Source organism: Paramisgurnus dabryanus, chromosome 17 (assembly GCF_030506205.2).
Source record: "Paramisgurnus dabryanus chromosome 17, PD_genome_1.1, whole genome shotgun sequence".
In the NCBI taxonomy this organism is placed as follows: Eukaryota; Metazoa; Chordata; class Actinopteri; order Cypriniformes; family Cobitidae; genus Paramisgurnus; species Paramisgurnus dabryanus.
The window spans coordinates 36,536,070-36,547,201 of record NC_133353.1 but is presented as its reverse complement, the minus strand read 5'-3'; the positions used below and the strand labels follow the sequence as shown (position 1 = coordinate 36,547,201).

At 36.8% G+C, this 11,132-nt stretch overlaps 1 protein-coding gene across 2 annotated transcripts in view; it reads right to left on the bottom strand.

Annotated features, from left to right (window-relative positions):
• Positions 1-10,362, bottom strand: part of LOC135778297 (otoferlin) — a 17,870-nt gene extending 7,508 nt beyond the window's left edge. Inside the window, exons 1-27 of one of the 2 annotated variants that reach the window (XM_065288754.2) lie at positions 10,314-10,362; positions 10,026-10,128; positions 9,511-9,565; positions 9,289-9,420; positions 9,137-9,199; positions 8,962-9,046; positions 8,717-8,876; positions 7,841-8,027; positions 7,569-7,755; positions 7,141-7,364; positions 6,845-6,953; positions 5,777-5,954; positions 5,571-5,691; positions 4,968-5,068; positions 4,749-4,839; positions 4,478-4,594; positions 3,540-3,692; positions 3,276-3,456; positions 3,070-3,194; positions 2,849-2,983; positions 2,602-2,763; positions 2,394-2,513; positions 1,294-1,455; positions 1,052-1,214; positions 741-811; positions 396-425; positions 188-316 (exon numbers count right to left, since the gene is read on the bottom strand). In XM_065288754.2, the coding sequence (XP_065144826.2) occupies positions 188-316; positions 396-425; positions 741-811; positions 1,052-1,214; positions 1,294-1,455; positions 2,394-2,513; positions 2,602-2,763; positions 2,849-2,983; positions 3,070-3,194; positions 3,276-3,456; positions 3,540-3,692; positions 4,478-4,594; positions 4,749-4,839; positions 4,968-5,068; positions 5,571-5,691; positions 5,777-5,954; positions 6,845-6,953; positions 7,141-7,364; positions 7,569-7,755; positions 7,841-8,027; positions 8,717-8,876; positions 8,962-9,046; positions 9,137-9,199; positions 9,289-9,420; positions 9,511-9,565; positions 10,026-10,128; positions 10,314-10,362 (3,393 nt within the window). Of the gene's footprint in view, positions 1-187; positions 319-395; positions 426-740; positions 812-1,051; positions 1,215-1,293; positions 1,456-2,393; positions 2,514-2,601; positions 2,764-2,848; positions 2,984-3,069; positions 3,195-3,275; positions 3,457-3,539; positions 3,693-4,477; positions 4,595-4,748; positions 4,840-4,967; positions 5,069-5,570; positions 5,692-5,776; positions 5,955-6,844; positions 6,954-7,140; positions 7,365-7,568; positions 7,756-7,840; positions 8,028-8,716; positions 8,877-8,961; positions 9,047-9,136; positions 9,200-9,288; positions 9,421-9,510; positions 9,566-10,025; positions 10,129-10,313 lie in introns of both variants that reach the window. The other variant, XM_065288755.2, reaches the window with a different exon arrangement.
• Between the last annotated feature and the right edge of the window lie 770 nt (positions 10,363-11,132).

The following is an 11,132-nucleotide window of genomic DNA, read 5'->3' as shown; positions in this document are numbered from 1 at the left end:
CTTTTCTGAAATAAAACCTGAAATAAATAACCTCAATGACGTATGCGGTTGACCAATGGAACCCCCAGAGGACACACCCAAAATTCTGGCCAGGACGCGTCCGGAATAAAATGTCACGTATGGTCACCTTACCAAATCTCATCATTACATTATGAGACTTTAGTCTGGTTTCACAGACATCACTTACTTCTGTAAGTGTGTCAATCGAAGCAAAGTATTTTGACCACCAGTCCAGCATGCTCTCGTCCAGCTCCTCCTCCTCCGGCTCCTCACCTTTCTTACGTTTCTTTTTGCCTTTTTCACCTTTTTCATCATCCTGTCACAGCGTTAAATACAGAAAGACTCACATTAAGAATATACATCACACATAACAATACTGAATTTACTTGACTTACCATATCAACCTTCACCACAGCGTCAGACGCCTGCAACACAGTAAATAAAGTTACAGCATAGAGATATGTCATTACTTATTTACTCTTTTTTTAAAAAAAAGGTTGTTTATATCGAATATCATATACATTGCCAATTGAAAGATTTAACACACTTTCTTTAATCTTAACACCTTTTATTTAAAAAAAAAATAGATGAGGTATTATAGAACTATGACCTAACATATATGTGGGTAAAGAAGTTTCCTTAAACTCTTTACAGGTCTTTCAAACGTACAAATGTTTAACTGGTTGTGTAAAATTGCAGAAAAGACTGAAATGTATGAAATGTTGTGTTGTGTTACATACTGAGTCCAGTTTGACCACGGTTTCCATTTTTTTAAAGGATGGTTCTGGTTCTGTGTGAATAACAACCTCTTCTGTGGAGGAAACAACTGTGTTAGTACTGCTTGCAATAGGGAAAAATAAGCAATTTATTTATTTTAGGGCTGTCATAAGACTAATGGCAATTAATCGCATACAAAATAAAAGTTTGTGTTTACATAATATATTTGTATGTGTATTGGGTGTAATACACACATACATGTTATTTATGTATATATATTTTAAATGTATATATAATATAAAATATATAAAAATCTTTTTTTCTATATACACACCCATAGCAGACCAGTTATTGACGCTCTTCTCTGCTGGTCTATAAATGAACTTGCGCAGAGTTGTGACGGCGTGCGAGCCGACCAGTGTGTATCGTCCGAAAGCCCTGCAGTCCACCACTCGAATGTTCAGAGGTGGATGTAGAAGCTCATTTTCAGGCAGATCCTGACCAACAATCATGAAGGTTATCAAGTGCTCTGGAGTCAATTTAAAATCATCATTTAAAAACACAATGAAAACTCACCACTTCGAACCATTTCACCAGTGTGCTGAAATTGGGATTTTTCTTGTAGTTCTGAATTAGAGACGATTGGACGCCTTTCCCCGCACACTCAATGTCCACACGGGGACGATCCACTTGTGCAAGATTAACACGCTTCAGATCCCTCAGACCCCAAAACAAAACCTGCGGCATATTCACAAAACTCAACTTACTAATAGTTAATAGTAACATTAAGATATTACTAGACCATTCTAACATTTTACACTTTTTAATGAGACACTTTTTATGGAAGCCCATTTACAGCACATAAAAAAACAATGCTCCTGTAAATCATAATTATGATATCAAAGTCAAAATAATAACTTTAATAGTCAAAATTATGAGATACAAAGTTGTAATTAAGACTATTAAAGTTAGAATTTTTATCTCATAATTATGACTTTTTGAATCATAATTTCAACTTTTTAATCTCATAATTATGACTTTTTACTTATAATTTCAATTTTTAAGGTCACAATTTTTACTTTAAATCTCATAATTTCTATTTTTTATCTTAGAATTATGACTTTTAAAGTCATAATTTCAACTTTTATCTCATAATTATGATTTATCAATGCATGATATTTTTTCATATGTGGCGGAAATGGGCTTCCATACTTTTTACACACTTGAGCCTCATTTTAAAATGTATGAATGCCACTAAAAATTAAAACTGCAAACAGGAATCTGCAAACAAATGATATGGGATCTTTTCTTATACTAACTTACAGTATAACTAATGCATTATGTTTATCTAAATACAGGGGTGTGCATTATTTTTTCAGTAAATGCACACCTATAAAGTAGTTCCAGGTCTGTCAACTGCATTACAGTTACTATGTGAAGTTTAATTGAAATCATGGATTTGTCAATTTCAACAAATAAAGCATGAATATATGTGTGGTAGCGAAAAATATATCTTGAAATGAAAGAATAAAGTAATTAAAAACAGAAGATAAATTGCCTGCTTTTGCTTCATTCCTGATAATATAAAACTTGTGTCATGGCAGCATTACCACCTCAAGTGTGCCCGTCATCAATTATCCCTAACAGATACAGCTGTACGAATAAAACCTATTTACCTCAATTCTGTATTTACTTAAGACAGGTCTAATGCCAATAGGAACAGGCAGGATTGGACCACGGTCAATATCTGCAGGTCCATCTATGGGAGGCAGATCAGCCTTTCCACCTGGCCCAATCTGAAAGAGTTTGTACGACAGATATATGAGTAAACACACACACACACACACACACACACATTTAAAGAGATTGGCGTCTAACACACACCTGCAGCAGTTCAAAGGCTGCGAGCATTTCTCCAGCGGTGCAGTTACCGCGGTATATCTGGTAATACTCTAGCTGAGGTGGGAATCGTGGAGGTCCGTAATGCTCGTCTGACATCTTGGTTATGGGTTTAGCGAATGTGCGACCCATGAAATCAGCTTTACCCTTGAGTGGAAGAATCAGAAATATATAACAACATGTTGATGATAAACCTGACACGCAAAATACGTTTGAGGATCTCAGCACTCACTACAGTGTCCTGGTCATAGACTTCAATGACAATGACCGGTGGATCATCTCTCAGTTCACCTGCCTCACCGTACAGCTCCACATTATCAAACACCAACAGCTGATCCCATGTGGGACACAGGGTCTCATTCAGGATCTGAGAGAAAACAGTCAACATATTTTATCCATTATCATCCTTGTCTTCATTTCCTAAATGTTATCTAGATGATGTGAGATGTTCACCTCTGTTACTTGGCTGTGAGAGGAAAAGAAAACCCGGGCGAAAGGGTCCGACAGTCCGGTACTGTCCGCCGCAAACAGACTGCGAGCCTGATACATGTGAACCCTCAGCTGGAAGATCTGTTTCACTGTTTAAAGACATTCAGACGGTTTACTGACCCATACTGACAGCGACATTACTGTATGATTTCTCTGTTTCTGTATCTTACTGGTGTACACCAGGCTAATGGGGGGAGACGACTCCATCCCTGATCCTTTGTGTTCCTCAAACCCGTTGGGTAATCCACTCAGATAATCCTTACGCTGTCTGGTCAAACCCAACCACAGATACAGCTCAGTTTTGGCCTGAACCGTCCAACCCGCAGGTCCAAAGCTTTTCTTACCGGGGAGCTAGAAAGAGGAAAAATTAAGAGTAATGTTTAGAAAGTATATGAGTGATAAGAAAACAGAGAATAAAGCCGTTGTGAATCCACCTTGAAGAAGATGGTCTGAAGTTTCCCGCAGTCCTTTCCTCTTTCTTCATCAACAGGAGAGTAAAGGATGTCTTTGGAGGGAACACGAGCATACGCAATGCGCTTGTTGTTGCTTATCATCCATATGTAAATGTCTGGAATGCTGTGTTGAGGCTAACGTAAAAACAAAACCAGAACGTACATAAATATACACAAACATAAATATACACAAAATCATTATTTAAATATCATTTTTCCACTTTACAGAATAATAAAACAAGCAAAAAAAATCTGCCAATGGGGTAAGCAAAAAATCTTGAACATTTTTCTTAAACACTAAATTCAAGAAAAATGTTCAAGATTTTTTTTGCCTGTGTTCTGCACGAAATCACTTAAATTTGATCTTTTTGGTCTAAAAACTAGACTTATTTTCTTGGGTCATTTTGCTCATCAAGAAAAATTACAAATTAATTTAAGAGCTTTTAGATATTGTTACTAAAAAACAAGACAAAAATACTAAGATAATTTTTCACAAAAGTCTCTGGACGTTAAAATATTAAATAAAAATTGTTATAGCAGTACAATTATTGTAATAAATAAAAATAATGCAAAAAAAGTATATATTTAATACATAAAATTATCACAAAATTTATGTTTATGTTACACTTTTAGTGATTTTACCAACAATGGCCACTAGGTGTCAACGGTTGGCTGCATACTTTTGTCACAAACTAATACATTTCTGTCACTGAATTATTCTTATAATATTATAAATATTTTAAAATACAATTTTAGTTTTCTAATAACCGAAATTAATCTGTTTGGCACAGCTATTCTGTCTACAAAATAAACATGTAAAATACACCTTCAGCTTAAAAGATTTTTAAGATCATAGTTAACATTTTAGTCAAGTGCTTCAGGCCTTTGACCGGTAATGTAATTGGTTACCGGTGTGTTACCTCATCAGACAGGAACCTGAGCTTCTGAAGGAAGTTCTGTGCCAGCTTTATTTTGTCTCTGACGTTGCTTTTCTTCACCTGGGATCTCATGGTCTTTGCTTGCTGGCCCATGTTCTCCTGTGAACATTAAAAACATAAACAATATTGATGCTACAGCATCATCACAGTGTGTTTGTGTGTCTGTGTGTGTGTGTGTGTGTGTGTGTGTGTGTGTGTGTGCGTGCGTGCGTGCGTGCGTGCGTGCGTGCGTGTGTGTGTGTGCGTGTTTTACCAGCTCGTGCATGCAGGACTTCAATCTCTCCCGGTCCAGTTTAGTCTTTCCTGTCTGGTTCTGGTCATTGTTCGACAAAGTTACGAAGGTACTAAAAGAAGATTTAGCAAATTGTCCAGAAATTGTCATTTTTTATGTTCAAATGTTCCCGCTAATCTATGACTGCATGCACAACACTGTGTTTTGAGAATGATGTGCAGATAAAGATTGTGTTCAAACCTGCAGCTGATGCTGAGTTCCTCCAGTACTCCTCTGAGTCTACGCTCAGGATACGCTTTCTCTGTTTTAATGATCTCCAGAACATCATTTAATCCATCTTCCTATTAAATAATATACAGCTTTAGTTTCACATGCATTATTATATGTCAGCTCAGAAAGGTTTAAAAGAGAGAAAAGTTGACAAATTCACAAGCAACATAATTGCAATTTTGTCTAAATGAAGAACTGGACAGTTGGTTTAGTTACTGTTAAACATATCTTTCCCATATATTCATTTCCCATATGTCTTGGGTAACGAGGTAGAATGCTTAGCTTTATGAACCTTGAGATTAAAAACGTAACTAAATAAAAAATTGAATTAAATGAAATAAAGTAACTAAAAGTTACTTATTTAACATCCTGAAATAAATGTAGTTTAATAAATATAAACCCAATGTGAAAATGATGAGGCATAAATTGCTAAATACAGTAGAGAAAGTAAAGACCCATGATGATGTAATGGGAGGCATTTGAGGTTTAAAACAAGCTAATTCTCTTCTGCTATCAAACATATCTCATGTTTCTGTAATTCTTTAAAACATCGGACACCACTGACTTTATTACCAGTTTATCTGCAATGTTGTCCATGATGTTTGAATTATAAAGTCGTCGTCTTTGGTCCTGCCACCAGCTCTTGATGTAGATACAGGGTTTCCTCTCAAAATAAGGCAGGTGGAAATAATTCCTGAAACAGAAAGAATAAATACTTAATACAAATATACACAGATCCGAACTGAATACAGTGGTTTTTGGATCAGTAAGGGTGAGACCTGTCGGTGATGACGGGCTTCATTGGAGGGGTGGTGGAAACTGACATCATCTCTCCATCAGTATCCACCTCTTCATCACTGGAGCCATGAATCAGCTCAGACTCTTCATCATCTCCATCTCCTTTCTTCTTCCTTGTCTTTGGCCTAGTTGGAGTATCAAGCTCACTGCCGTAGTTTCCTTGTGGTGAGAGTTTGGTCGTGTTGATATCAGAATACAAAAGTCATGATTTTGTTTTAAACCAAAAACTTTATTTTTTGGAATGGATTTATTTCACTAAGTTCAGTAATGACTTATTTTGAAGGTTAAAGCCTGGAATATGGTCTGTTTTTTATGCATATGCGAGTTTGCATGCATAATTGAACGCAGACGTTTGACACATGCATGTTGTGACAAATTGCAATACCTCACCTGGTATACATACTGCTTTCTGCTGTCTGAACATGCGCGACTTACGTGTACAAAGTAAGTGTTGTTATAAAAATCCATCAGTGTGCATACAGTGTGCACGTAAAATTTTGAAGACGAAATTTGCATCAAGCATGCATACAGGTAAAAACGGGACCATACTTCAGGCTTATGCTGAATCAGGACTTCATAAGGGTGGGGCAAAATATAAAACTCTTAAAATATAAAACTTGCTCTCTTGTTTCTTATATCTGTCTGTCTTTCATTTTGTTATCTTATATTTTGTCATATTTTAATATAGTTTTGTTCCCATCCTAACTCTTTCCACCTTATGCGGTCCATTTCACTTGGATTTATTTGAATCATCTAATTGCACTTGGATCCAATCTCATTGTTATTATCATTAGCACACGTCTTTGTATTCGAATGTTAAATGAAATGAATCAACTGAACTGCAATTTAAAGAACTTGAATTGATTTTGTTGTGAAGTTTAACATAGACTCTCTTATTATATATTATAGAGATAACCACTGTATTATTGGGAAAGGTTTAATTGTGGGAACCTGGGAATTGTGTTGTTACTGTTTAAGGCAGAAGGCATTCTTGTTGAATTCAAATTCCCATGTACAATGACATGGCTGAAACTTTAGCTAAGTTTTACCTATGGTAACCTCAAAGTTGATGGGTTTGTCTCCGATCTTCCTGTCGATCATGGTTGCCTCGAGGAAACTTCCGAAGAGAAAGAATTCCTCAATCTTTCCTGTGGCATTCTAAATAAACAGAAAACAAAGTGCTGATAAACAATTGACAACAATTCTGCTGGAGAATTTTTCTAAAAACTGATGAATTTTTAACAACTTTGGCTGCCTGTGGATGATTGTCTCACACACAAAGAAAGGATAAATACAGGGAATGAATTATTCACAGTAATTGTCCTGTCAATGGATCACGACGTACATCTGAGATGTTGGGTATCCCCTCCACCTGCACCTCCGTGGAGCTCATTACATCAGGAGAGGAGGTGTCCAGTATCTCCACAGCCAGACTGATGAGGAGCCGTGCCCGGAATGAAACCCCCTCCCCTAAACCTTCATTCAGGTCCTGATACTCATCCATCAGGGTGTAACTGCGTGTAGAGCCGTACATGTTGACCCAGGCTGGTCCGAGGGTTGGAAGAAAACCTATGGGAGAAATATTCATCAGCACTGCTATAGAAATTTTCCAGACTTTTCCAAGATTTGTGAAGACCACTTTCCCAATTCATAATTCTCTGATGTTTTACTGGTTTTCTTGGTATGAACCCTGTGTTTGTTTTGTGTACTGAAGGCCATGTAAGGCCCGTGTAACTTCTCATCTTCAGGATCTTCCAGTAAAAGCACTGTTACCTTTGTCTCCATCATTAGCAATCTTCCGCAGGTCAATGAAGTGTGTTCCTATGGCCACATCATTGACTTTATCTGAGTCACGTATCTGAACTTTCATTCTGCGACAGAGAGGAGGAAACTGCTCGGTGAAAACGATCTGCTCGTTCCAGATGGGCTCATAACTGCTCTTCTGAATGGATGTTTTTCCCTGCAGTATGCACAAATGAAAACTTCAGTGCGACGGAAACAGATGCTGGTGGATTTTGTCAGTTTAAAGACAGATCTCTGCCCACCTTCTGTCCTGCAAACAGAACCTGCACATATGGATCCACCAGGTCCTTGTTTTCTCCAATGAATGCTTTCTTGACGTTAGCCATGATGCTGGTGTTCATTTTGGGTAATCCTTCAGCTCGGTAGATCTTCAAGTAGAATCTTGCCCACTGACGCTCAGCTGGAACGTCTTCTGGAATCAAAAGATTTCTAGAACAAGACAATGACAAAAATTAGAGATAGGCATTTTTCGGTGTAAAGCAATGCCTCTAGATGAGATTATGATGAAGTGCAACTTTTTGGGCGACTTAGTATTGTCCTGTTACAAATATAAATGTTATATATAAAACTAGATCTGGAGATTGTCATGACGCTGTTGTGGGTGTTGCTATGTGGTTGCTAAGGCAGTCTGGGTGTTTCCTGGTGTGGTGTTTATTCAGTTGCTAGGGTGTTGCTATGCGGTTGCTTGGGTGGTCTGGGTGTTTTCTGATGTGTTGTTTATGCAGTTGCTAGGGTGTTCTGTGTGGTTGCTAAGGCAGTCTGGGTGTTTTCTGGTGTGTTGTTTATTCAGTTGCTATGTTGCTGCTATGCGGTTGCTAAGGCATTTTGGGTGTTTTCTGATGTGTTGTTTATTCAGTTGCTAGGTTGTTGCTATGCGGGTGCTTGGGTGGTCTGGGTGTTTTCTGATGTGTTGTTTATGCAGTTGCTATGGTGTTTTATGTGGTTGCTAAGGTAGTCTGGGTATTTTCTGATGTGTTGTTTATTCAGTTGCTAGCGTGTTGCTATATGGTTGCTTACTGGCCCAGATAAAAAGGGTCCACAGTGGGAAGTTTAATACTTAGGTTAAAAGTTTTTTTTACAAGTTTTTTATTACAGCAGTACAAAGCATTTGATTTTACCCCTCAATGTCATCCTCATCCGTCTCATTTGCTTTGTGTGGAGTTTTGATTGTGTCGCCCTTCGCAACAACTGCAACATCACACTTGACATAGCCTTTGCATCCTGCTGTGATGTCATCAGGGTCACATAATGTGGCCCATTTGTGGAAGAACTGATGTTCTGCAGAGGAATCAAATACAGAGGATTCCTAAAGATCTCCGGTCTTCTGTGATTGTTTTTAATAGTAAGTAAGACAAGACTTTACCAGGTTGGGAATATATTGTGCCCACATCAAGCTTGAAGCTTCCAACAAGCGTTCCACTTCGCAAAAGATTTTTCGAGTGGATGACCTGCAGGAGCACAACATTGCGTTTAATGGTTTAATGATCAACAAAGCTGAGCGCTATCTGTCTAACTAAAGCTCTTCTCATGACACTTACAGATATTTTCAGGATCTTGTCAAACATGACATCAGGAGGAACGTGGAAATCAAAAACAAAATACTGCAAGAAAAAACATGTTGGCCATGATTTAAGAGTGAATATCATCAAAACATCATGAAAATCTCACATGAAGAAGAAACATCCAGTACCTCATTGTAGTAAGGGCAGTTAGTGGACTCCTTCATTGAAGTGTACTTCTTATCATCTCCAATTTCTACACACACCACTGGATCCATGTTCAAACCCACCAGCTGTCTGGCCTCTATGACAGTAACACTAACCTGAAAGATAAAGCAGAATATTAATGCACAGGTTATTGTATGTGGTAGTATTAGGTATTTATGATGTTGTGTGGTATTTCTGGCGCATACTTGGAAATCCATTGGTCTTCCAGCACTCGGTTCAATCTTGATATCAGGCTTTGATCTGAAGAATTGATGAGAATTTTGGGGGGAAAGAATAAAAAAATGTTAATGTATCTTGTATATATGGGTGTCTTTTTGATTTTGAACATGTGAATGATATGTACAGTAAGACTGAACACATTTAAACATGTTAAGTCATGGTCATCAGAATACAGGGAGTTTACGATAAGATGACTTTAATACAACGGTTTTAACAAATATCCACTTGTTAATTATCAGTACTTTACTATACAAGTTGACTATATGTTTAATATGTTTTGATGAATGAATAGACAGTTAGTGTAAAAGTGTGAGAATACTGTGGTAACATAATGGTAAAATAATGACGAAATCCTACTGTAGCTTGTTTTCCATAATACAAGATAAATAAAGATAGCGTGAAAATGGCTATAAGTACACAGTAAATGAAAACCTCCTGTATTTCAGCCACAAATGAACTGAAATGACCTTTGATCAATCACCTTTTATTAGAGACATTGGTTGTGACGGCTGTTACTGATGCTAGTGAGATTGTGTCAGGGTCTGGCATTCTCATGTCTTCTGTCTCCAGTATTGCTGGTTCATCTGAAAGTTAAAAACAAACAGTAAATATTCATATCATTATGAACAGCACTATGATAAGTCGTTAAAAAACACATTTATTGTGTTACAACAACGTCCATTTACTTTTACAGTAGATATAAAACATTTCATTTGTAAATATAGCATTGATATTTATATGCATTTACAGAAATTATTCTTGGTTTCACCTTGAGCTTTACCATCGTCCTTTGAAGCGCGATGCTTATTGCGTTTCATTGTTGCGAATGATTAGATTTATTCTCTGGGTATAAACATGAGAATAGAAACATTGGGTCAGTTTGGGTTAGGATTAAACTATTAAGAAAATAGGAAAGACACACAAAAATGTCATCATGTACTAAAAAATGTAACTGTGGTAATGAGTGATACATTTAATAAGGTGCTGTAAGGGATACGTTGTATTCAAAGCAATATAAAAACATACATGCACATTAAAGTATATCAGTGGTGTCCTAAATAAAACTCTTAAAATGTTGTTGTTTTATCCATTTGAATCAAAGTGTACTATAGACCAGGGGTCTCCAACCTTTTTGTGAACAAGGGCTACCACAATGGAGAAAATAATACTTTTTAATATACAGTCTACTCAAAACTTTTTTATTTTTTACCTGTTTGATTTTATTTAACTCTTTCCCCCCAATGACAAGTTATCTCGTCAATAAAGAGAAAACATTTTCCCGCCAATGACTTTCCTGATGAGTTTTTACAGTAATCTGTATTTCCGCTGTTATTCACTAGAGGGCCTTCTTACCCAATTTATAAAAAAACTGAGGCAAAAACTAGTTTTTCAACATTTAAAACTCCGGGTGTGTTTTGATAATCGTTCTCACTATGATCTCCAACAAAAATCCTTTAGAAAAATGCAATTATTTCAGCTTTTTGCTCAAAATTTGGTATTTTTTATGAAACCTACCCATATTTAAGAGGTGATAGAAAGAGAACAAATGAAGATAGAATAAAGCTTTTTTTGTTTTGTTTGTTTGTTT